We start from the raw sequence: 27078 nt of genomic DNA on the forward strand, positions 1-27078 counted from the left end.
GAGGATCGAGGTAGAGAGTCGGTACCTGGACCTGTGCAGGAAGCTTTGTTTGGTATTTTCTGTGTAGTGCCTGCGTCTCTCGCACAAAGCTGGATCTTTTCAGCCTCCCGAGGACAGCTGTTTCTGTCTGGCACTCATCAGGTGGTCTTCACTGTGCCTGTACTTGGTGGCCTGCACGAGTGCTTTGCATTCCTTCTCTTGTTTAATGGGGGTATGTCTGTTATCTGCTCCATCTTGTCTATTGGCGTAGATCTCATGGCGCCTGTTATTACTCTCAGTGCTTGGTTCTGCACCTTGTCCAAAGTCTGAAGGTGTGACTTGGCTGCTGTCATCCAGGTGCTTGATCCGTACTCAAGGTGTGGTCTTACAGTACCTTGGTACACGGTCTTCAGGATCTTTTCGTTGGCGCCCAGTGTGTTCCTGCCAGCTTTCTCATGATGTTCAGCTTTCTTCTGGCTTTGCTTCTGCGTTTAGGATGTGTTGCTTCCATGTCAATCTTTTGTCAAAAGTGACTCCAGGTACGTCTGCTGGTCTTCAAGTGTCAGTGGAGTGTCTCCCAACTTTAGTCTGCCAGCTTGCGCTTTGGTGGAGAGAGAGAAAAGAGTGGCTGTTGTCTTGTCACGGTTGATGGTTACACACCAGTTGTATGCCCATGCTGCCACTTTGTCTAGTGCAAGCTGCATCCTGTAGGTTGCTGTTGTTGCATACTCTTCTGAGCACCATATGACCAGGTCATCTGCATACAGTGCTGCTTGGACTCCCCTTGGAAGCTCTGGTACCAGGTCGTTGATGAAGAGTATGAACAAGGTCGGCGAGAGTACTCCCCTTGTGGTACTCCGTGTCGTAGCAGCACCTTACGGCCACAGTGTCCGTCTACAAGCACCCTGGCTCTTCGGTTGTGCAAGTAGGACTTGATCCACCGGTACATGTTGCCGCTGATGTTGCTTCGCTGGAGCTTGACCAGGAGTCCATCCTTCCAGACCTTGTCGAAAGCCTTCTGCATATCAATGAAGACCGCTAGGGTGACCTTCTGGGCTTGGAAAGCATCCTCTATGACCTGCGCTAGGTGCGTTGTCTGATCTTCGGTGCTTCTGTATCTTCTGAAGCCTGCTTGTTCTGGGATGATGATGCTTTCAGATTCCAGGTACCACTGCAGGCGCTGATTGATGATGCGCTCTATGGTTTTACAGACGCAGCTTATCAGGCTGATGGGGCGGTAGCTCAAGATTCGTGACTTGTTCTTCCCTTTTTTCAGAACAGGATCATCCTGGCTTCCTTCCAGCACTGAGGTACCTGGCTTCTCTCCAGCTAAGGTTGAAAATGTCCAGCAGTTTAGTGAGGGCTGTGCTGCCAAGGTGTTGTAGCATCTCATTCGTTATGTTGTCTGGACCTGGAGATTTTTTCTTCTTCAGCTGTTTGATGGCATTCTTCAGTTCTTGGATGGTGATATCTTGCTGCATCGACTCATGGACATCCCCATTTGTTTTCCTTTCTTTCTCTTCTTTTCTGAATTCTTTTTTGCAGATGCGGTGGGATGGTGATGCTGCTCTCCTTTGCATATGCTTGCGCAAATGCATTTGCTGCTGCCTTATCTGTCAGTGTCTGTCCATCTTCTTCAAGGGTGATCTTCTGTCCCTTGCTACCTCTCATCATTTAGTGCCTTGGTCAGCCTCCACAGCTTGGTGGTGTCTCTCTCCATATTCAGCCCTGCTGTCTTTTTCTCTCCAGCTTCTTCTCTTGCACTCTACTTTTGTTCTTAGCAGTTTGGCATTTGTTTCTTGCAGCTTGATGTTGTTTTCTTGATTGGGGTTGGTTTCTGCTTCTTCTCTGGCTTTTGTCAGGTCATCGTGAGCTCTCTGAAGTTCTGCTGTCCAGTACGGAGTGTAGTCCTTTCGCACCCCTCGTGGGATAGTTTCTTTGGCTGCCTTGATGATACTGGCATTGAAATCTTTGACGACGTTGTTGATGTTTAGTCCTTCCACCTTGATGTCTTTCGTGAGCTCATTTGTTCGTATTCTGAACAGCCCCCACTGTGCCTTCTTATGATTCCATCTGGCGTGCTGCGGGGGTTCAGGTGTCGTACTTCCTGTGATGGTAAGGAGTACTGGGCGATGGTCACTTCCTCCCAGCTGGTCTAAGACTGTTCTGCTCAAATTCTTGTCGATGTCGTCTGTGCAGAGAGCCAGGTCTGGTTTTGTTGTTGTGTGCCAGCGGCGCGAGTAGAAGGTTGGTGGATCTGTGGGGTCGTTGACAAGGATTAGATGGTTCTCGTCTTGCCAGGTTTCGATATCTTCTCCTCGCTTGTCAAGGATGTTGTATACCCAACTCTGGGACTGGCTGTTAAAGTCTCCGGCGATGAGGAAGCCGCTGTCTGGAACCTGGATAGTGTCAAGGGACAGCATCTTGTCACTGGGGCAGTAGTAGTTGATGACATGGAGGACGCTGTTTGTGGTGGTGACCTTGACTTCTATGTATTCTGCCTCGTCCATGTATCTTTTCGTTTCGCTTGCATTCATGTTGTTTCTGACTAAGGTCAACACTCCACCTTTCTTTCTCCCCTGACGATCACTCCTAAATGTCTGGTACCCTCTGATCTTGAAGGGCTTTTCTTTTTGTAAATGGGTTTCCTGTATACAGCAGATGTTAATGCTGTTCTGGTACAGGAACTGTTCCAGTTCTATCTTCTTGTTGGCAACCCCTTCTGCGTTCCAATGTATGATGTTGATGGGGTTGTCCTTGGTTTTGGTGGTACTCTGGCCAGTCGCTTTCCTTCCTCGTCCCCTGGCTCCACGAGACGAGTTGAAGGGACCTCCAGTAGCTGAGGGTGGGCTCCTTTGAGGCACGGAGCCCGGCACTGCACCTGCCTGGCGGATCTTCACAGGGCGAGCACCATTTCTATCAATACTGTCTTCAAGTGGCATAGGCAGTTTTGCGTGGTGGTGTGGTTATTTCAGGGTGCGCCTTGCGGCCCACCACCTCCGACTTCAGCACTCATGGACCACTCTTTGTCTGGTCTCTACCCTTCGACCTGTCCGACTTGGGTGACCCTGCTAGGAGCTGATGCTCCTGTCGGCATAGCTCTTAGGGTCATCGAGACACGCAAGCCCCCCGACCGCGGCAAGGTGGTGATCCAACAGGGGGTGACAGGCAGATGAGAAATAACACCTTCTGCCTTTGCCTCGTGTATTCTCCCCAACAAAAACCCCACTTGGGAGGTTTCATTGCCCAAGTTAGGTACACAAACTGCAATCTTTGTTTTAACCCTTTTGCCTCTATGTCCAGACATGTTTGTGACTACTCACATGAGCAGTTAAGAAATCTGAGCAACGAAATCCTTGGGCAAAGAGGCAGAACAAAATTAAATTTTTACATTTTCTAAATAAAACCTTTTTAGTGAGATCTTTATTATCTGTATTACAGAATAAGATAATATATTTCATTGCTTCCAATGTCTTTACTAAATAATGTGTTCTTCTTTCATTCTATAAACTTTTGCCCTTTTGCATTAAGAGCTAATGAACAATGTTGCAAACATTGAGGCTGAAGACAATGTAATGCATACCAGCCTGATATACTTACATCTTACAGCTGGGTGAGACAGATGGAGGGCCAGAGGCTAAAAACAGTGACTGCTACAGACCCAAACCTCATGAGAACTCTTGAAACAGCTGTCAAGGTTGGAGACCCTGTGCTCATAAAGGTAAGTATGTTTTGAATGTTCTGAGCCCTTTTTTTAAATAAAACTTTTGTACAATTTATCAGCTATCTGTGTCGCTGTAAATTAGATATCAAAGATGAAACTAGAAAATAAAAACAAGCAGCCCCAGCATGATGAATATTTTTTCAAACAGGAAGTTGGGGAAGAACTGGATCCAGCATTGCGCCCCATTGTAATGCAGGAGACAGTCAGACGTGGAGGACAAGTAGTCATGAAACTGGGAGACACAGAGATTGAGTACAATTCAAACTTCAGGTATGGATGCTTTGTGGAAGTGATTGACCACTTTTTTTAATCTCCCTATTTGGGAAGCTAATGGCTAGGTACTAGTGTCAGTGTAATTTGATATCTGTGTGGTACAGCAAACTCCCCCAGTCGACCAAACTGTTGAAAGGAAGTTGGAGAGAGACAAAGTGGTGTAAGGAGAAAAAAAAAATCGGCCTTGAGAAAAGTGTGGTGTCCAACACCTCACCCGAATGACCTAAAAACAAAACAATATAGTTTGCCGCACTGTCCCCTCAGAAAATTGCTATATAGACATTATTCAGGTATAAGGTAGATTTTGTGAGGGTGGACGGAGATACTACTCAGTCCTTCTTACCATTTCAGTCTATGTCCTGTTTCATGTAATCAGCTAATTTGCAAAACACAGACTGTGACTTTTTTAACAAAAGTCTGTCCAATGTTAAAGCAGTGGATGTATTCAAAAACTCTTCTTTGACGATGGAGTCTTCAGTGTTAGACAATGTGAAGTAGACAATTACTGACAATTTCCCATTTATGCTCATTTCTGTTTGTTTTCAGATTGTACATGGCAACTTCTATGGCAAACCCTAACTTCCTGCCAGCCATTTTCATCCAGACCAACATCATCAACTTTACAGTGACCTTTGATGGTCTGCAAGAGCAGCTGTTATCAGTAGTTGTGAAGCAGGTAGGCTTACCTTTGTTGTGCAGGATGTTGCTGTTGCTTTTCTGTAGGAGGATCAAACGTAAACAGAGATTGGAATGGTTTTAAAGCTGGAAAGCCTGCTGCATGCTATGATGTTTTATTCCATATTGGCAGGAAAGACCACAACTGGAAAGTCAGCGAGAGGAGCTGCTGGAGAGCATAGCTAGTGACAGACAGCTGCTGCGTGACCTGGAGGATAAATCACTCAGCTTGCTGCAGAAAACAGAAGGTAGGCAGTTAAAAACAGTTAATTATAGAATTATGACTAAAAGATATAATTTTCCAGATTTTTTTATCTTAATGTTTGTAACTCATGTATGGAGGGTTTCAGCATAATGTATTTTGAAAGGGGTCATGACATTGAATGCCATAAATTGGTAGTCTAGCTTCCAAAATACGCAAGGAACATATAGCGAGCAAAAGGTTTTGGTATCTGTTCTTTTAAGTATTCCTTCTGCTTAAGTTCATTAAAAATGAAGGGAATGAGTGCCAGGATAAAGTAGTGAAAGTAGTTTTACTACAGGCAGTGTCAGCATGCACCAAGAATGGCATCTCATGCCCCATCTTTGCTACAGAATAGTTTTTAGATTCCATACGCAAACACTGCATGGATGCACTGTATGAACTGACACTTTATCAGTCTTGCTATTATTATCATGACCATTGCTGCCAGTATTTGCAAGCAATCATTGTGGTTAAACTGTGGTCAAACAGATGTAAAAATTGTGTTTTATGCCAAATATCACCAATCAGTGAAACAGTATTTGTTTACTTATGTTTGTGATTGAATATGGTGTATTATTGAAACAGTTATTATGTCTTGCACTATGGTCTTCTCCCAAAATATTTTTTGTCAAAACTGAAATATTTTATGGATACCAGGGGAAAACGAGGCTGAAAGAGCTGGTCTGTACTTTTGTTTGTCCAAGAATGTTATTGCATGTGTTGATTAAAATTTATTCTAACCCTGTCCGAAACTTCATCTTTACAGTACTTTCCTGGCTTCATGAACTCAGAAAATGTTTCATTTTTGAGAGACCCTTCAGTTTACTATAGACACTATGGTAATCTGATCACAGCACTAGTCAGTGGCTCACTGTTCTAGAGCTTGTTACATAAGAAATAGCCTTGGATACAACGCAAAATATAATGAACAAATACTGACATTAATACTAATACTGAAAACCACTCACAGGGACAGAACCATTCTTTCCAGTAAAGTAGTCAATTGTCAGTAGCTGGTGGGTGAATGATAATGCAAGCCAGGGGTTAAAGCTGTAAGGATGGAGTGCCTGAGTATCCTTTAATACTGCTAGCAAGAAACAACAATATGCAGTAATTTACTCTCAATGTTTTTGTTGTTTATATTCCAAAAGGACTTATTATTCATGAAATCATATACATTCTGTAAACCTTCTTTGAAAAAGAATGAGAATGTCAATGCAAAAGGCAATGAAAATTGATATACTCAGATAAGAATTGTGTTTGGCATCACCTTGTAATTGTTGTCTTTGAAGTGATATTAAAACTAACTCATCTTTATTTATGTGCATGAAACAGTGAAAATTAACACAGTGTGTCTCAAGCTGCTACAGTTCGTATTTTGTTACCATCGTAACATACTGTTGTGTACATTTCAGAGCTTAATATATCTGCAGGGTGGTTTGTTTTTTTCACAATGTTAAAATAATTTCTGTAAGGACACATGTCCCTGTATGATTCCCTTGCTTTGCTGATTAATTTCAGTGTTGTGTTTTTATATTATCTTTTCTTATAATGTAATGTACAATTGTGTTGAAAGCTAAAATTAAAACCATTATTCTAGTCAATAATGTCAGCTAACTATTACAGCCTGCACCACTCTACATCAAGATCTATGCAAGCCTCTGCCATTTGTAATTTTTTATCTAAGAAAATTAGTAATTTTTCTTAAAGTCATTCTTTAAGCATTACATGTGGCATATGTTCTTTTAGAGATCCTCAATAAGCATGATTTGGCATAGAAGCCATGGGATGTTTATATAGGTGTGTAGTCTAGCTCAGAAAGGTACATCCTATAGGCCATATTGTGCATATTACAGATGTTAAAAATGCATGTGTTCTGACATAGTGTGGTCTATCAATGTATTCATTAGGTGGTCAAGCTTATTATGTGTTATAGGCAGGGATGGGCAAGCTACTTTTAATTTGTAGCCGGCTAGGCTACAGCTACTTTTTTTCAAAATGTAGCCGGCTACACTACAGCTACAATTTTGCAAAAAGTAGCCAGCTACTTTGGGCTACTTTTAAAATGTAGCCAGCTTCTTTTGGCTACTTTTAAAAGCGTGATGTTATAACAAGTTAGCTGTAGCCAGCTGGCTGTAGCAACATACACAAACATCAAACATACACACAAACACTATTACTTGCTTTACAAAGTTTTTATTATAATAATGAAACGGAGAACTGCGATATACGACAATTTTATTTAGTGAATCCATAAATGCTTTCATTCATTCCTTGCACCCTTCCTCCCCGGCCTTTTTCACACAATAAGTACACTTATTTTACGATTATATTAAACATTTCTGGATCTTTTTCCTCATCCTGTTTTAGTGACAAAAGAAATTATATAAGTTTTCCGATAAACATTTGTTTTCTATAACTATTTGTTCCCTATTACTTAGAAATGAAAACTAAACAGATGCTTAAGTATCAGGTACCTGGTGGAATTTTCAATAAGTTAGGTTATGTGGTGATGAAAAATGTCAACCTCTTATCAATACTGTGACAATGAACAACAGACCATTGAAATAAATGAGTTTGCATGGAATATAAGTAAAACACTGCTTAATCTAATTTAGGCAAGCAGATCATAAGGCATTTTTTTCTAACACTGACACTGAAAACAAAGAAAGGAACACAAACTAATTGTTTCCAAAAGCTGATAGGGTGAAAAGTATAGTCCTGGCATACTAGAATAGACTTAATTATATAGTAGGATGTCAAATGTAGCATATAAACACTGAAATATAGTTTTCAAAAATGATCTGATACAAGATATATTTATTTTAAATCTTTAAGCTTGAATTTCTCTGTTTGTCGTTTTTGACATCCAGTCCTAAACTATAAAAACATATTTCTCAAGATTGGCTTGTGCTACAGCAGTACAATTTTGCAATTTTGTTTAGAAATGCATAAGCTAGAAAGTGATGCATTTGAGAATATGGTATAAACATTACTTTTAATAAAATTAACATTTTTCTAAATATTTTCTAAATATTTAATTGCCACATTCACACTGAGTCGGGGGGTACCATGTCTGATTTTTTATATCTCCTAGAAATCTTGAGATATCAAAACGCCTTATGCTTCAGTTTTCTTATCAGTGCCTCTAGTTTACAAAAAATCTAAAACCTTTGGTATATGACATGGTATTGTGTAAATTTGTTTTTTAAATGCTTGTAAGTTTTGAAACAAAATCGTTGATTAAAGTCACAATTTTCACTTTAGGTACTCAAAAACAGTTTTAAAGTGCTATATTTATGTTATTTTGTTACTCTATATTTAAAAACCCTTAAAGATATTTAAAATATGGATTTTAATTTTTGGAGTGTACCGGTAACCTTAAAACAAATCTACATTCTTTTAGTCCTTCATGGAATTGAACTTGACCAGAACTTTGGCCTCGAAGTTGCTGTCTGTCACCCTAGTGCGCAGCTTTGTCATGATAAGTCCTGCCAGACTGAACAATCTCTCAACAATTCTTGCATTTGAAACTATACCCACATTTTGTGGCTTCGCAAAATGTAAAAAATTTCAAATAAGGCTGGAAATTGATGGGTACGTCCATCTTCGTTTTTCAAATCGCTTCCGCCACGTGGACGACCCGGTACTTCCGGTTACTGAGCGTGCGAGACACGTGGTGTCTGGCTGTCAAGACACCGAGCAGTGAGAGCAGTGGCTGTCGTCGTCTTGCTGACACGCTGTCGACGAATGGTCGTGTAACCAACACGTCAAATGGCTACGTAGAGTGGGCTGTCGTACCAAAAATAACACAGAGATTGAATTCCACACTGAAGTTTTCTTTAATTCAGTATCTTTTTCTCAGCAGCTGGCCTAACTTCTCTCTCTCTCCAATTCACAAAGAGGTCCTACACCACTGTCAGCCCTGCTATTTATTCTCCCTCCCCTCGAACATTCTAGCACAGACATTCTATTTCGTCGCAATAAAGATATTTTTGAACATCGCTACATTGTTGAACATCATTTCCTCCCTCGCGCAAAGACATTCTATCTTTTACATTGCTGCCGTGCTGAACATTCTGGAATATAGATGCAAATCTACAACCCAAAGACATTATACTTTGTACACTACTAGAGTGCTACAGTCGTGAAAGTAGCCAACCTGTAGCCAAGCTACAGCTACTTTCTAAAATGTAGCTACGGCTACAAGCTACTTTTTTTTAATTTGTAGCCGGCTAAGCTACAAGCTACAAAATTTGTAGCCGGCTACAGTAGCTGTAGCTAGGCTACAGCTACTCCCCATCCCTGGTTATAGGCAGCCTATGTACTGTTGTGTTCACACAGTTATCTCACTTCTAGTATGTTCTGTGCAGGTCATATACTGGATGACCAGGATCTTGTGGATACACTGCAGCAGAGCAAAGGAAAAAATCAAGAAATTTATACCCGTGTTCAACAGTCTGAGGAGACAGAGAGGAAAATTGATGCAGCACGAAAAAAATATCTTCCTGTATGTTGACATTTTTTTATTGATGAAAGATTGAAGTTGTCAGGATTTAGAAACAAGCCTAATTTTTGTAAGCAGTTATTTTTCTACATTGCTGATTTCAGAAATGAGAATAGTTAAGAATGTATTTATTTGCCTGTGTTGGACAGGTTGCCCGGCGTGGTGCAGTCCTGTACTTTGTGCTGGCTGAACTTGCCAACATAGATGTGATGTATCAATACTCCCTTGACTGGTTCCAACAAATGTTTGCCTCCTGTATTGCCAGCCCTGTAACCAACACTTTACAGGGCGATGTTTCCATGATCTCTTCCACTTCTAGCACTTTTGCCACAGGCATTTTGCATCCGTCTTCAGCTCATACCATACAGTCAGCAGAAGACTTTGAGAAGGACACATCCCTAGGTACCCACAGTCTTCCTAATGATGGTGAGATATTTGCACAGTTATGGTCTTCAATTTTTCTGAACGACTTCTCATTGATGATTTGTTTTGTTAAGAACACCCACTAGTTTTTACATGATTGCTTCTTGAAGACTGATGTTAGCTATTTCAATTTATTTTCAGATGAGGAACTGCAGAAACATCTTCACGGCATGATAGAACGTCTTACTTTCAGCATCTATCGCATTGTGTCAGTTGGACTTTTTTCCAGCCACCAGCTTACCTTCTCTTTTCTGCTTTGTGCTAGTATCATGCGAGCCAATTCTCAGGGCACAGACAATGTTAAATCTATGTTGACAACTGGCTCACGGAGATCAAGTCATGACAAAGACAAGGGAAGCAAACATGAACAAAGAAAAAGTTCTTCTCCATGGGTATGTTATCTATTACAAGTTGTATATGTGTGTGTGTGCCCATTTATGTATGCTTATGTTTATGGATCTGCACCTGTTTCCAAGAGTGGACTGTAATTTATGCCAATTGATGTATATTTTTTAGTATGTATTTCTTGTCATTTATTTCCATTGAATCAAATTCTTTGCACATAGCTTTTACCATTTTATAATGGATTTGAAGCAGCAGCATGCCTATGAACACATTTTAATATAATTTTATTATTATGCTTTTTTTTACTGAATAAAATATGTCTCCATGGAGGGAATTGCAAACAGAAATAAACTGTACTAGGGAGGAATGTATTGAAGAAAATTACTTGCATCTTTTGAACTGTGATTCTGTTTGCAGAAAGACCAGAGAGACAATGCAAGTGATGGGCAAGCCTCAGGCACTGAACAAAGCAGACATTCCACTCCAGTTAGGAGTTCTCCTGGCGACCTGGAGGAAGACTTTGCTGATGAAGGTGACACTGAAGGTTGCATTGAGGACATTGAGTGGAATATCTTTCTGCAAGGGAATGTCATGGTCACCCTGGCTGATGAAGATCTGCTACAGAAACACAATGGTCAGTTATTGAGGCTTTGGCTACACATTCGGATAGGTAGATTGTGGAGAGTCTTATAATGGCATCAGATATATTTCAGCTTTCTTAGTTCTAGCAAATAGAGTAATTTTTTCCCATGAGCAAAAATCTGCTAATTTGTGACAACTGAGAACTCAAATAGGTTCCTGTTCTCTCATGATAACATCTCTGTTGCTTAATGCAAAAATAATCCTGCTATACTGAGCTTGCTGTCCTGCTGTGTACTACTGTACTTTCCTTCCACTTCTGGCTATTAAATACTTATTGCATAAATAATACTTATAAATAAGAGACATGGCTATGTTTCTGTCAAAATGGTCACCATAAATCATACACTCAAATATGTCTGCTGATTATTTCCATAGGGCTAACCCCTATCGAACAGCTAGAAGCTGAGGCAAGTTCAGGGGATCCAAATTTCCATAAACAAAAACGACCTCCAGAATGGATTGCAGAATCTAACTGGAAACTGTGTCAACTTCTTAATGCCACTTTACCCCAGTTTACTAGTCTGTGCCGGTCCCTCATCACCTGTCATCAGCAGTGGGAGAGCTTCAGAACGTCAGAGGATTGTTTCCTTCTTATGGAAGTCCCATTTTGTCTGGGTCAGTCTACTGATGTTGTTCATAGCTGTTTGTATTGCAGATGTAAAAGATGGTCATCATAAAAGCTATGCTAGCTGTTGTGTTCACAGACGTCATCACAGCATCTTTTCATGTAAAGGGTAGCAGAAGATAGATCCTCAGAAGATTATTTAAATCCAAAGAGTAACCATAAATTAACTGCTGTCTGTACTTCACATTAAGAGATGATATCAGTGAGAAATGCTACATGATGTTTTTTTCTTAAAAGTCCAATCTACAGAGAATTGGAATGATTTCCCATTTGGCAGCAAGTATTATTTTGAGATAATTTTTGCATCACTTTGTATTAAGCTAATTATAAGAATATGTAAAATATGTAATAGACCATTTGATGTCTTTGATATTTTGCATTAACAAGACAGAATTTCATGAAGACTCAAAACTGAAGTTTCAGTTCTTGCTTTTCAGCAGAGGAAACAGGAGGAAGTCCTGAACATGGGAATGTGATAGCATTCGACTGGCACTTATTGTCAAGATTTCAGAAGCTGCTTTTGATCCGTGTATTGCGCAGTGATGCTCTTGTGGCATCCATGGTTAGTTTTGTGCAGGAACAACTGGGTGAAAAGTATCTTTCCACTGGTACATTTGACCTCAAAGAAATCTATGAGGGGTCCACATCAAAGTCTCCACTAATTTTCATCTTGTCACCAGGTGTGAAGGCAGTCTTTTTGCCATTGCAGTAACAAATATGTTAAAATTTATTGAAATATGTTTATTTGTATACAATTTTAGTTCAATTCTATTTTTTAGTTTTGTTTTATTTACTTTATGTGATAGCATTAAGACACATCTAGCGTTGCTAAAATTGTCCTTAGGGTACCAACTTCACACATCTTTACAATTTTTGTAAAAAAGGCACAGTATATCATGGATGTCAGATCATTTTAAAATTTTGTTTCTCATCACTTTCAGGATGTGACCCTGCATCACAATTGTTGAGGTTTGCTAAGGAGCTGCGAGGAAGTTCACTTCACCTTGACATGATTTCACTGGGGCGTGGCCAGGGTCCACGTGCAGAAGAGCTTATTAATAAGGCCCAGGTGCTCAAAGGTCGTTGGGTCTTTCTTCAAAACTGCCATCTTGCAGCATCATGGATGCCTCGTCTCCAAAACATAGTGGAAAAGTAAGCCATCGCTGCCTCATTATATTTTGAATGAAGAAAATTTGCTTGCTTTATTAATTCTTTTGTGATGAAACTGGCTCCTTGATCATCTCAAAAAGCTCTTTTATTAATAAAACTTTGAGGAATTTGCATGGTTATAACATTGAATAAATCAAACATTTTTTAATCTGTTTTGAAGTTTCAATCGCGCAACAACAGATGAAGTTGACCCTCAGTTTCGATTGTGGCTTAGTTCTCGGCCAGACTCATCATTTCCTGTGTCAATTCTACAGACAGGCATTAAGGTCAGTCTGATTTTAGTAGTCCATGACATTTTTATGTCTCCTGGTTTATTATTATTATTATTTTGTGCTTGAAGTGTTGAACTGTCAAGTCATTAACCTACTGTTTAATTTATAAAATTTATGCTTACCATAGTTCTCAGCTGGGATCTTGTGATGTAACCATATAAAAAGAATGAAATATGCTTTTAACACAATAAGTTTGCAGTCCAGTCAACATTTCAACATGTAAGTGGTAAAAGCAGCTGTATGTGTCTCCATATTTATTATTTTTGTGCCTTCCAGTCTTATAGGTCATAGTCATGTGCTCTTCCCAGTGTTGTAAACACTTTAAACATGCATACTGCGCATGTAATCATGAAAGTTAAGTTCAGGCAGCATGAGAGTTCAAAACAGTCGTCTTTGTGTATGCTAAAGGATGCAAATAGTGCATGTACAGAGTGTTCAGTGCTTTCCTCTATATCTACTCTGCAGATGACTGTAGAATCTCCAAAAGGACTTAAAGCCAACATGCTCAAGATATTTGGTAGCTCTGGGACAGGGATTATAACAGAGCACATGTATGAAGAATGGGTTAAGAAACCTAACTGGCACACACTGCTATATGGCCTCTGCCTTTTCAATGCTGTTATCCATGAACGCAAGAAGTTTGGACGTCTTGGATGGAACATTCCATATGAGTTTAATGATTCTGATCTAGAGGTAAATGCCCATTGAATTTTTTTTTTACCTTGATCGTCTAATAGTTGCCTGTTTGTTGTGAGATATGCAGAAAAAATCCCACCATTTAGCAGAATTATTAAGTTTGCTTGACTCTCCAGTAAGCTATGTATCATAGCGTTAATTTCAATAACAACTTGACAACTGAGCATTCACATACAGCAATAATGGTTTTTTTCTGCCTTTTTCATTCCATATGCAAGTTTTATTAAGCTCTGTAGTTTTATGCACTAGAAAAACTCCAGACAAAAATAGGAAGTGAGTTAATTTTTGTAAATATTTAGAGGGACCTTGTGTAGGTTGCCATACTGAAGCTGCAAATGCTGTTGGAGAGCCAGGAAGATGTACCATGGCAAGCCTTGCTGTATCTCACTGGAGAAGTCTGCTATGGGGGCCGTGTAACAGATGATTGGGACCGCCGATGTCTTCTTAACCTTTTAAATAAGTTTTACTGTCCAGAATCACTTCTTCCAGGCTACTCTTACTCCTCCGGTCAAGTCAGTATCATTTTATGTTTTACTGTTTTTAAGTGGCATTTATTTGTGAGTATGTGCATGATTAGAAGTTAGCCTTTATGTGGCATATATGACCTTGGTTACAATTATAAGTAGCTGTAGCACATGTGCAATAATAGTTTACAATGTGGAAACACTCATAGTAGGAAGCATTTACTACTCTTTTAAATTTGACAGCTTGGATGACTATTTGAACCTGCTTATTTAGAAATAAAAACAAAGACAACATACAAAGATTTTCATGTTTTCAAAATCTAGAACATTAATATGTACATCTGTTTTGCACGTACTGTTTCTTAAAAACTAATCTTGGAAGACTTTCTGGGTCACTTTTTTTTTTTATAACATCCAAACCTTGGTCCCACATCCTTGTCATTCTTCACAGCACTCAGTAGTGTCAAAAAATTTGCCCACACATAATTTACAATCATTTCCTTAAGTACACTCTAGTATTTTGGGTTCTTTAGTAAAGGCAATTAAAGAACCCCATAATTAAGTGACCATAGAATGGTGAATGCTAGATGGGTACAGGGAGCTTTTCAGCCACATGCCTGAGTAGGCAACAAACTATAGTGGCTTTCATTTGCACACTACCATGTTTTGGAGCCTTCCTTGAAGATTTTAATAAATTCCTAGCTATTTGGCTAGTGATGTTCATATATGAGTTAATACATATTTTAGATTTTAATTACAGATGTATCAGCCAGTCCCAGACTCACTGCCATTTAGCATGGTGCTGTCATTTGTGGAAGAACTACCAGTAGTCGATGCCCCTGACATTTTTGGCATGACAGAAATTTCTGAGAAGGCATGCCGTGAGCTGCAAGCCTTTGAAATCATTCACACACTGGTGGATGTTCAGCCTCGAGTATCACATGGCTCATCTGGGTAAGCATGTAGCATTAAATACGTTTATATATCCTCTCCATGTTTTGTTGTCCCACATAGCTGGAGATTTTGCCAGGAGCCTTTAAGGATGTTAAACATGTCTGACAATAATTAAGTTGTAACATTTCTCTTTAAGGTTTGCATGTTGAAATTAAAACTTTATTTCTAGTGATTAATAAAGATTGAATATTATATACTGATACTACCAATAATAGTAGAAAGTATGAAGAACATTTCCTGCTATGGAGCAGTTAAACGCCTGTAACAGCATACAGGATACATAAAGTGGCAAACATGATAGAGCATGCACAAAGATGGGGAGTTTAGAAATAAGTGGAAGAGTTAGTGAGTTGCAAACTTTTTTTCAAAAAGATGGATTTCAAGGCTTGACTTGAAGGTCTTTAATGTAGACAAATTTTGGAAAGAAGGGGGCAGATAGTTCCACTAGGGAAAGTGAAAAAGCATCAGTCAAATTTCTATGGCTCTAACATGTGGCACAGAGTGGAGGTCAGCACAAGCAAATAAACTTTACTGTGTACTTTCAGGGTTATTGAACTCATTAACAATTCTTCTAATTTTGAACATTGAGTGAAGTATGCTGCATTTTTCCTGACATCAAATGTAGGTCTCAGAAGACTGATGATGAGGTTGTTCTGGAGCTGGCTTCTGGCATATTGGAACAAGTGCCACAGACTGTAGAGGCCATTCAAGTGGAGACTGTGGCAAGTGGTACATCTCAGCAGAAACAAATGCATCTTAGTGTGAAGGGGCTAGTCAATCGTGACATTAACACCAAGGGGCTTGATAAGGACAAAGTTAATGGTGAGTGATACTGGAAAAACTAAGGCAGAAATATCTGGGAAGTGAGGTTACATTTAACAAGATAATTTTTTATGTAAGTATTCTTTATTGTCATTTTTGTCATAGTGCATGGGTAAGGTGAGAACAAAATTTACAGTTTTTGTTGTCTGAATCTTTCTTTTCTTGGGCAAACCTTTTGTATATGTTAATCTATATTTTGTTAGGACCAGATCCAACCTTTTATGAAGGAAAGGTAAAAGAAATGAGTGGATGTCTCTCTAAGTGTTTTCCCTTCTTCTTGGTTTTAATTTTTTTAGAACTGAACTGAGTTATGCCATGATTGTGCTCAAAATAGTTATGTGTATTTGTGCTTTAAACACACTCTAAAATGTTCCCTGGAACAGCACTGTACACAGCAGCACAGAATATTCTAGATGGCTCAGCCTTGATCACAGTACTGCGCCAGGAGATGGACCGCTTCAATAATTTACTGCATGTCATTCATACTACACTGCGCTTACTCTGCCTGGCCATCAAGGGAGAGATCATCATGTCGGACCAACTGGAAGAGACTTATAAGTCGATTCTTAAGCAAGAAGTACCACCACAGTGGAGTGTGAGTGTAGCAAAATATGAAGGGGCTTATCAACATATTATTTAGGGGACCAGTCTATGGCAATTATTGGAACATATTTGGATTTTAAATAATTGGATTGGTGCAGATGGACTTTGAAAATGGCATTTATCTGGCACAGTGAGCCATCTCAAGATTGTTGAGCAGTAAAAATGTAAATTTAAATTGTCTGACTTTTAGTTAATCCAAAACAACAGACCCTGAGAGGTGGTGATGCAGTTTTACTGACTTTACTAACAAAATGCTTCTCCATCAAAAAAGTAAAGGAATGCATTTATGTTCTAGGCCGTATCCTATGAGTCTAACAAGCCACTTGGAACATGGGTGAAGGATCTAGAATGTCGTGTCGATTTCTTTTCCACATGGGCTGAGATTTTATGTAAGACTATAGAGCAACAGTTTCGGCAAGCAACTCAGCAGACTGGCCAGCAAGACATTGATATGAGTGACCCCATTCGTATCCAACCCAACAGCTTCTGGCTGTCTGCATTCTTTTTTCCTCAAGGTAGGTATGATACAAATGAGAACATATGTAGAAAGAAAAGCATTTTTGTCTTTTATTTATTGCAAGACACCAATATATATTATGTCAACATGGATACATATAAATATCCACATATAGCCATTTATGCATTTCATCTCTCATTAACAACATAGACTCACAGACTCTATGGTTTTAAAAGGACAAAAAGTAAATAACTAAATAAAAATAAATAAAACATACAGAGTACAAACATGCCTTTTTTCAAACAACTGTATGTAATAGAGCAGTTATATGATTTTTAAAAAGTAAGCTGTATGCTAGCTACAAATTGTATACCATGCTAGCTACATGATGCAGTACGTCCTATCCTTCAAAAATCCTAATTTCTGCACATAATACATACTTAATACATACCACGTACAGTACACAAGGGGCACACTTTGATTGCCATATTACTGTCTTATTTTGGATTCACATGCATTGTTAAAAGTAGAAAATAGCAGAACTTTGTTAAAGACCAACACATTTTATTGTGAAATCTTTTTTGCTATCCCCTGCTTTCTCACCTCTTTTGCCTTGACAAAAATCCCTTATCAACATTAATTTTTAACTCAAAATCTACAACTGACCCTGTGTCAATGCAATCTACAGGATTTTTGACAGCAGTTCTGCAGAACCATGCTCGAAAAGTGGGGATCTCTATTGACTCTCTGGAATTCAACTTTCATGTGAAGAAGCCTCATCTTGAAATTCAAGAACTTAAACGCAAAAACATTTATTTGGTAATCCATGATGCAGCCTTTGGTGTGAGTGTTGATTTGTCTAAACTTACCTCCTTAGTGTGCAGAAATGCTGCTTCTTTGTTTTGTGGGAGGGAAAGCTGTGGCTGTATGTTATGACTAGTAAACCATGATAGCATATCAAGTTATGCAGAGGGAGCAGCATTTCTGCATAAAATTGCTTTTACTTATGGATGTTATCCTGCATATATTTACTGCAGACTGAAATAGTAAATAAAAAAATAACTTGTCAAATCTCAGTTTCTTTACATCTAATCATCAAAGAGATTGTTCATCCCTTCTCTGCTTATCATATTTAGGTTTGTTCTCTGGAAAACTAAGAATGCTTCAAGAAAAATATTTCTTTGTCAAGTTTTCTTTAAGTAGGACAAACAATACACCACCAGAAGATGTAAAACAAAAAGCGGTAAACTTAAGAGTGTGATTAATGTGCTTCTATTAAACTGTTGCTAAATCAAGAATATTTGCCCAGAATGGTAAGTGTGTAGTTTGCTGTGTGCAGTAATTAATAGTTGTGGAAGCTTTTAACATTTTCGTAAGCCCTTTCAGCATTGAAGTGTTGAATTTTCAGATTATTTCCAGAGTTTAGAAAGTTGTGACCCCTGTTTTTCAGTAGTTTGCTGTAGCTGCTTTCTTAGCGTTATGAAAAATTGGGGTGTAAGGAGTGTGCCTGAGTGGGAGGGAGTGTGTGTGTGTGTGAGAGAGAGAGATAGAGGTAAAGAGAAAAGGGTGGAGGGTGTGAATCTGTTTTCTGTCATGCCAGCAGTTAAGGACATATCACAGCAGAGTTGCTGCCCCTATGAGCAGAACCTTCTCTAACCTGTAGATAGAAATTAATGAGGAGGGGAAAGAGGGGATTCAGGATTATTTAATACTATGTGAATTTCTAACAACAAGAAAAGTATACTTTGAGTGATGATACAAATTTTAGGTGTATCTGTAGCTGAAACATTGAAAAAAAAATCAAGCAAAAATGAAAAAAAGGGCTTTGGTTCAATAGATGCCATAATATTGCCCAAGCATATGTAGTCAGATACAGTAAAACTATGTTTTTAAAATCCTTTCATTTCCTTTTTATATACAGAAGTTTGCTTTATGTACAGGTTCTACTAAACGTATGTTGACTTGGAATGACATGTACACATATATGCATTTTGCTATAGACTGTAACATGCTTTAATCATGTGCTGTTTGATGTATTGTTATAATCAACACCAGACTAGTTTACTTGCTATTAATGTAACGAAAGAAGAGATCCTCTTTCTTTGACTGGATTGTGATTTTAGGGGGAGGGAAATGTAAGATTCTTTAATTAATTTAATTAAGGGGTGCTGAGATATTATAATTATATATATATTTTCAGACACATTCCTATCTATCATTATGTACAATATCTCTCACTCACACTAGATCATCCCTACACACACATTTCACTGGTTGGTTTATAACAGTCAATATATTAAAAACTAATTTTCTGTATCCCTCATTCTTTCCTTTTTCAAGCCCATTTTTCAATCTGTGTCCATAATCAAATAAATCAAAGCATAAAAACACATATTATGCAAGGGATAAATTTTATCATATGAAAATATTTGGGAAGTTTAAGCTGAAATTATTATATATCTTCATGGGAAGATATTTCGATCTTTCCTGGACTCCAAATGGGCTTTCCTCTAGCTTGGAAGTAATGAATGCTTAACTTCAATAATTGGACATAATAATTTGAATACTTAACATTGTTATAATGCAACCTAACAATTCCATTTACTTTTACTCATTGCTCTATTATGTGAATGTTCTTATTAAGCTGTTTCATAGTTATAAACTGTAAACTTAAAAAATTATGCTAAAAAATAACTTGAACACGTGATACTCATTGTTGCAAATGAAGCATAATGTTGAAAAAAAGCTGTTAAATTCTGATGTAATTTTCTTTTAAAATCTTTAAACATAAAACATCAAACCAGCAGTATAGTTTTTAATTACTGTAAACTTGTTATGCTTGTGAAGATTGAGTACTTAATATTAAATAAAGGCCAGTTAACTGATAATTTTTAAAATATTTCTATTCAACAGCGAAGTAGTCCTCCAGAAGATGGAGTTTTGGTGTTTGGGTTATATCTTGATGGAGCCAATTGGAACCCAGAGCTGCATTGTCTACAAGACCAACAGACAGATCATCGCTTCTGTGCCATGCCAGAGATCCACTTTGAGCCAGTGGCAGTATGTTTCATTGTCACAATTTAAAAAACAAGTGTCAGATTATTTACTGTTAATAGGCAAAAGATTGTTTTTCTAAAATAAACATCTACAAGTAAATTCTATTTTAAATATGATTATTTTGCAAAAAATTATAGTGTTTTCTTCAGTATTCAATAATTTCTTCTTTTGGCTGTTTTCATCTAAATTCTGCTTACGTTTAGAGTAAATATTAAGATCTAATTTGTTTTAAGATTTATTTCAAAACTATTTTAAGCAGTTTCACAGTAATGCTAAAATTGCACTGTAAAAATTACAGGTGCGTGTCACACCGGATACCAGTGCAGTGAGGGATGATACTGAAGCGTCAACCACTGAGATATCATCTGTGTTTACATATGAGTGCCCTCTGTACCGCACCCCAGCTAGAGCAGGTACACTGTCTTCTACAGGACTGTCCACAAATTTTGTAACAGCTGTCAACATACCTTCAGCACAGCCACCTGACTTTTGGATACTCAGAGGAGTTGCTATGATGTGTCAGATAGATGAATGAAACTGTGGTATTCTATATAAAAATTACAGGAGGTCAACAAAAATTAAAAATCATTTCCAGCTATAGACAAGATTTAGGAAAAAAATTAGTGTAAATAATGTTTTTTTATTTATCTGTGAACTGCATTATGCATGCACACATATCTGATTGCAAACATGTATGATACTGTTCTGTTATGTTCATGCTGTCATAGGATGAAATGTGTGCAAACACAATGTACATGAGCTAGAAAGGGAGAGTCATTATTCAGCCAGTGAGTAAATATATATCTCACAGATCGAGGTCAAAAGAATGATCTTTACAAGCTGTACTACTTAACTGAAAAATGGGACTCATCTTTAATCTTGCCTTTGGATGAAGTATTTCTGTGATACTTTGTTTCCCAAAATGGAAATAGCATGCCATTAGCTCTGGAGAATAAGATATGAATTTTGGTTCCTTAATATTTTTTAGGATAAAGTGAATCTTATTAAATGTTATTAATGACTTGAAGTAAAACTGTGGTTCTTCCCAGTTTCCTACATAGTGCCAGTAAACTGTTTTGTTTTTAATTTTTTTTTTACCCTGTTGGGTGAAGGGCATAAAAAGACTGCTATGACGGCTCACTATATTTAGCTTGTTGTGCAAAAAATATATCATTGCCCAATAGCACAAGTATTCCTTTCTTCAGAGAATGTCAGTAATTTTTAGTTTGAGTGTTAAAGAGTCAAGGATAGAAAAGGTTGTACCACAGAATTCTGAACCAGGTATGTTTGTGTCATGGAAGGTTTTGTATGTGTGTGTTTGTATTAGAACATGCAGTGCAAGGCTTACCCATATTTCATCTTTATTTGTTTAATCTGTTTCAATTATTTTCATAGCACTTCATTTCAAATGTTTTGGTGATCCAGTCTTTAGGTCAGATGATGAGCCTATCAACTTTTTACCAAAATCAGTCATTATATTTAAATTATCACTTGCATGGTGTATATGAAATGCTAAAACAGGCTTTAAATAATCTAACACATATAATCATAACTAACACATAATTTAGGTTCTCAAAACCAAGAATTGTGAGAAAAAGATCTATGCTATATTGGTCTTGGTCAGCTGTGATAGTAATCTTACTTTTTCTTGATTTCCTTGACTGTTTATGTCCTTAAATCTTTATCCATCATTACCTGCATACTGCTGATATACAATCCTCAAACTGTGATATGCTATACAAATTGTTGTGAACTATTTTTGTTGTGGATGTGTACATCCACAAACGCACACAAATCATTTCTACCTGCATTACTTGAAAAGATAAAATGCACTAAATTTATCTGTGTGTGTGCATGCACATGCAAGCAATTTTTAACAGAGAGCCAATTATATATTTTGCATCTGTTTATAGTTGTAATTATCTCAATTTCTACTATTTGTTATTAGAAGTTGATAAACATGTGTGAATAAATTTCTGAATTTCTCGTGTTGTCTGCATGCTTTATAGTCTGTTCATAAGTCTTCAGCACTATTTCAGTGTTCTCAACTGTTAGTAAGGTAGCTGGAGTTCAACCATGGTTTAGTTTTAAGAAATGAGTCAATGAATTATAGTTGTATTTAACTAGTTACAGGCTTATTGTTGTTCTCTTACTAACCTTGTTTATGTGGAGGTAAGCTACTGTATCATCTATGGTTTAAATGAGTGACAGCGGTTGTTCCCTAAATAGTTCTACCCCTCGGTCCAGTTTCCCTCCCTTGTGACACCCTTTACCTAGATGCTATGTGTTCCCCCCTGCCTCTCTTTGAATCAGTGGCTTACAAAACAAACTTGGAAAAAACTTTTTTGCAACTTATTCCCTCCTTCTACAGACAGGTTTCTAGAGAAAATAATCATCCTCCTGAAGACCTACACATGCACAAAAGTACACATGCAGTTATCTTAACTAAGTGTAAACTAGTTATCGTGTTTATAGATGAGTAGGGAGGGTGGGGTTGCGAGAAAGAAAAGTAAACTCACCAGCTGGCAGTTTGACTGCCGAATTTGAGCAGCATCCACAGGTTTTATGATTAGTTTTATTAGAGCTGTTCTCAAGCTGCACAAGGACGATTAGAGAGAAATGCGTGTTGTTGGAATAATTTACTGATGTGAACGTGTGGAAGAACATGAGCATGTCCACAAACACGTGAAAGAAAAGAATACATGATCCTCGGCTACTTTCAAGTAAGGCCAGTACAGTACCAATAAAGTTTTTTTTGCATTTTGAATCGGGACTGTATTGGGTCTAGTGCTGTATTATATTCAGCTTGTCTCGCAAGCTTTTCCTGTGGTAGAGAAATTGCCTTTTTTCATTCCTGATTGCTTTTCAAATAACTCTGCATACCTCGCTGGGTCTTCTAGTGTTACTGAATGTAATAGCAGACATTTTCGTGATATTTTTTATCAAAACCAAAAATAAAGCGTGAGTTGTATGTGTTAAGCCTTTTCATGTTTTAATTAAATTGGACTTGTAGTTACTTTTTAGCAGACGATCAAACACCCACTCGCGCAATGTTATCAAATGAAAATAGTACACTATCCACATCTCTTTGCAAGCTGTAATAATTTGAACCTAAAAGTTTTGCGTGTTTCTCAACTGTTAAATTTAATTTTGAAGTATACACAGACCATTGGTTCTCGCTGAGAGTTTGGTTCTGACCTTACAACAAGAGTACAAGACGCATACCTTGCTGGGAGTTCGAGTCTAGGTAGAAGACCCGTCTTGGTACACGGGTAGGCAGGAGTGGATACGCTTTGACAAACTGTCCACACAAAAAAGAAAAGGGCAGTAGAAGAATTAAATAAAGTTTTGGACTGAAAGAAGAGGAGCAAACTGCCATGTGGAGAAGAGACTTGCCAAACATCGGGAAAAAGTGGAGGTCCTGAAAAGGACCATTAGTAGTGGGCAGGATGCTACGGCTGCTGATTATAAGTTTTTGACGAGTAGTAAGTAGCAGCTTATTTGCCGCCGCTTGGCGGCTTCTGGATTTTCTTGGGGAGGACGGCTTGGATGTTGGGCAGCACACCACCGTGTGCGATGGTGACGCCAGACAGAAGCTTGTTCAACTCCTTGTCGTTGCGGATGGCCAGCTGCAGGTGACAGGTTACTGCAAACCCTAGAAAGGATTTGAGATTTGTAGCTTGCTGTTTCTGGTTTTTGTTTGAGCAGCCAATTTGTTTGTTCTAGCGTTTGGCCGTATTTCCACTACCTCGCCTATTTTGTTTTTGACCTCTGTGGTTAATTGCCCTGTTTTCCTTCTGCACAGGGGCAATTACTATGGGGAAGCGTAGCTCAGGCATGTTACCTTTCCTCTCTTTGGGAGATGTTTTATGGAGAAGTTTCCTTTTCCGGTTTTTACTCACTACGGCTTGAAAGTCATCGTCCGACTCTGTGTCAGGGTCATCGTCTTCTAAGTTGTTTTCGAACTTTTGGTGGTCAGTCTCAGTTGCCAGTGAGTCGTTGCTCGCCTCACTGACAATAAAGTCTTCCTCAAACGCCATATTTTTTTTTGGACAGACTTCTTGTTATTATTTTAACGCAATGTTTATCTTTCCCTTGTTTTGTTTGATGAGGGTGGTACCCCATTGCAAACAAGTGGTTGCTTAAGGAAATTTAATATTTAAGGACAGGTCACATTATGCACTTTTATGTTATATATATATACAAAACCAGCTTATCTTTTAAGGGAGTACTATGCTTGAAATTTGATTGTACTTTGAGAAGTTAATTTGTCTCTGAAATTTACTTATTAATTTACCTATTCACTATTTATGTAATAGTTTGTTGTTTTTTTGGGTTTTTTTTTTTTAATAAGAAGTAAGAAATAGTAATGCTAGGGCTAGGGCAACAATAGAGGTCACTCACTGGTCTTCTCCGGCCACCACCCGACTGTGCCTTGGAGCCGTCGACTATGGCAGAGTAGGACCACGTGCTTCTGGATCAGAATTCCGAATCGGGTGTAGCCTCGAATCTGGAATGTGCTGGAGTCGAATGGACTCTGCTCAGTGGAGTGCTGCTCAAGTGAACGAGTGAAATGGAATGATGATGCCAGTGCTGGCTGTGCTAACGCCACAAAGCGCGCACAAGCTGCCGATCCACCAATCAAATGCAACGTAGTTTATGCGCTTTGGCCACCAAGCTGGCAATGTAACCTGCATTTTCCACCGTACTGCGTGCTTGTGCGCGTTCGTGTACCTAAAAGAGACAGACACACACAGAAAAAAAAATACGAACTGCTTTTTCTAAAAGAAATCAAACGATTGTATGGAAAAGTGCAAAAGCTGGCCATCGGACACAGCGGAATATTGCAATCGTCGTGGTACACAAATGTCAGCTGAGAGCGCAAGGCTTGCAAGCAGTAATCGAAAACTCATTGACGATATGCTCTCTTCACTTGTTTGTATTGAGCAATAATCAATAATCCCTCGCCACTTCGCGCTTCACCTTTCGCGGTCTTTACAAGAGATGAATGGGAAAACTGTCTCCTGGGTCTACGCTTCTTTGCGGATTTTCAGCGAAATTCCATCAGTGGAAAATATATATATTATGAATTTTTACATTAAAAAAGTCTAGTGTATAAAATGTATTACTAATATTAATTCTAACAATTAAGAAATAGTATAATACAGTGCATAAATACATAAAAAATATACCGCTTCTATTTTGCAGATTTGTGGTTATCAGGGGTGGTACTGGAACGCATCTCCCGCTATAAACAAGGGATTACTGTGTGCATAAACCCTGCCAGTGGTACAATGAAGAGATCCAGATTGACTATAGAAGAGTTAAATGTTATAGAGACCTCTCAGAGTCCATTTTTTAAGAATTATAACCTTGTTGCCAAGTTGAAATTGAATATAATTGCGAGTGCATCATTGCTTGGGGACTGTGCAATGTGCCACAACACATTTATCTTGTAGTCACAGTAAGACAGGCATTGACATGGTAGACCAAAAAGAAAACCATTTGATGGCTAAAAGTCACTTGCTAGAAATCGCTGCTGCTGTAATCAATATGATGTGTGACCCTAAATGGATACAGAGTACTCGCCCGCCCACAATGTGCTTGACAAAGTAAAACCGGATTCATTGCCTGCTAGAAGCCTTTTTCTGTAGCCTGGCAACGTTTACATCTTATTCTTTTACTTTTGTACATAGAAGAAAGTACTTGTAGGAAGTAAGGCACAAAACTGCAGTTGTTTTAGACAGAAGACGCAGAAGAGGAAATTTCAGAAATGAATGTGGAGATCGTGGGACTTACCTAAAGCCACATTACCGCTGGTGGTGGTGTTTATTGCACACACACACACACCTGTATCGACTCATTCTGTGCAAAAACCGAGGGGAAACAAAAGGAAAATTAAAAAAAAAAAAAGGAGCAAACTGCCATGTGGAGAAGAGACTTGCCAAACATCGGGAAAAAGTGGAGGTCCTGAAAAGGACCATTAGTAGTGGGCAGGATGCTACGGCTGCTGGATGCTGCTGCTACTAAGTTTTGACGAGTAGTAGCAGCAGCTTATTTGCCACCGCTTGGCGGCTTCTGGGTTTTCTTCGGGAGCAGGACGGCCTGGATGTTGGGCAGCACACCACCTTGCGCGATGGTGACGCCAGACAGAAGCTTGTTCAACTCCTCGTCGTTGCGGATGGCCAGCTGCAGGTGACGGGGGATGATTCTCGTCTTCTTGTTGTCGCGAGCGGCGTTGCCAGCCAACTCCAACACCTCAGCAGCCAGGTACTCCAGCACGGCAGCCAGGTACACGGGAGCTCCAGCACCCACGCGCTCGGCATAGTTGCCTTTGCGAAGCAGACGATGGATGCGTCCTACGGGGAACTGCAGACCGGCGCGAGAAGAGCGACTCTTGCTCTTTCCCTTCACTTTGCCTCCCTTGCCACGGCCAGACATGATGCGAGCGTCAGTAAGGTTGATAGAAGTAAACGAACAAGAAGCGAGCGATGCAGCGCTGCGTGTGAATGCTTGCGGCAGGGGCGTTTTTCGCCTTATATACCGACGCTCAGGCGGCGCATGCGTGCGACTTTCCGATACAGCCGCGCCGTCCTTGCGCTTTCGCCCACCGCCGCACGATATAAGGGCCAGACGCCCTGCGCGCTTCATTCATTCCCTGCACGCACGCACGCATGCACTATGGCTCCTAAAGTCAGTTCCAAAGGCGCGAAGAAAGCCGGCAAGGCCAAAGCCGTTCGCTCCGGAGATAAGAAAAAGAAGAGGAAGCGAAAGGAAAGCTATGCCATCTACATCTACAAGGTGTTGAAGCAGGTGCACCCGGACACTGGCATCAGCAGCAAGGCCATGTCCATCATGAACAGCTTCGTCAACGACATCTTCGAAAGAATCGCCGCCGAAGCTTCCCGCCTGGCTCACTACAACAAGCGCTCTACCATCACCAGCCGCGAGATCCAGACGGCTGTGCGCCTCTTGCTGCCAGGTGAGCTGGCCAAGCACGCCGTGTCCGAGGGCACCAAGGCCGTCACCAAGTACACCAGCAGCAAATAAGCTTCCAACTTATTTGCCTGCCTGCCTGCCTACTTCTCACCCCTGACTGCTAATCTTCGTCACAGGTCCTTTTCAGGACCACCCACACTTTCTCGG

At 39.2% G+C, this 27078-nt stretch overlaps 3 protein-coding genes across 3 annotated transcripts in view; 2 read left to right on the forward strand and 1 right to left on the reverse strand.

Moving 5' to 3' along the window:
• The window catches only part of LOC112570404 (dynein heavy chain 6, axonemal-like), a 64697-nt gene extending 42792 nt beyond the window's left edge, over nt 1-21905 (forward strand). Inside the window, 21 exon segments of the mRNA XM_025248821.1 lie at nt 3589-3700; nt 3852-3973; nt 4523-4652; nt 4785-4899; nt 9269-9405; nt 9552-9828; nt 9967-10217; nt 10588-10804; nt 11188-11427; nt 11875-12117; nt 12379-12589; nt 12768-12873; nt 13345-13572; nt 13890-14087; nt 14800-14993; nt 15619-15815; nt 16199-16410; nt 16714-16933; nt 17564-17718; nt 19789-19935; nt 20231-21905. Coding sequence (XP_025104606.1) covers nt 3589-3700; nt 3852-3973; nt 4523-4652; nt 4785-4899; nt 9269-9405; nt 9552-9828; nt 9967-10217; nt 10588-10804; nt 11188-11427; nt 11875-12117; nt 12379-12589; nt 12768-12873; nt 13345-13572; nt 13890-14087; nt 14800-14993; nt 15619-15815; nt 16199-16410; nt 16714-16933; nt 17564-17718; nt 19789-19935; nt 20231-20467 — 3949 coding nt within the window. The 3' untranslated portion in view covers nt 20468-21905.
• Nucleotides 21906-25973: 4068 nt separating this feature from the next.
• On the reverse strand, nt 25974-26619 carry LOC112570998 (histone H2A-like). Its single transcript, XM_025249778.1, has one exon. The coding sequence runs from the start codon at nt 26581-26583 to the stop codon at nt 25987-25989; it is 597 nt and encodes a 198-aa protein (XP_025105563.1). The 5' UTR covers nt 26584-26619; the 3' UTR covers nt 25974-25986.
• LOC112571002 (histone H2B, gonadal) lies at nt 26588-27067 on the forward strand. Its single transcript, XM_025249782.1, has one exon. It carries the CDS (start codon nt 26614-26616, stop codon nt 26980-26982), a length of 369 nt encoding a protein of 122 aa, XP_025105567.1. The 5' UTR covers nt 26588-26613; the 3' UTR covers nt 26983-27067.
• Nucleotides 27068-27078: the final 11 nt, after the last annotated feature.

This window comes from Pomacea canaliculata, linkage group LG8 (assembly GCF_003073045.1).
Source record: "Pomacea canaliculata isolate SZHN2017 linkage group LG8, ASM307304v1, whole genome shotgun sequence".
Classification (NCBI taxonomy): Eukaryota; Metazoa; Mollusca; class Gastropoda; order Architaenioglossa; family Ampullariidae; genus Pomacea; species Pomacea canaliculata.

What these genes read in the sequence shown, in the direction of transcription:
- LOC112570998 (XM_025249778.1), bottom strand. Translation starts at nt 26,583, where the DNA reads ATGAAGCGCGCAGGGCGTCTGGCCCTTATATCGTGCGGCGGTGGGCGA.
- LOC112571002 (XM_025249782.1), top strand. Translation starts at nt 26,614, where the DNA reads ATGGCTCCTAAAGTCAGTTCCAAAGGCGCGAAGAAAGCCGGCAAGGCC.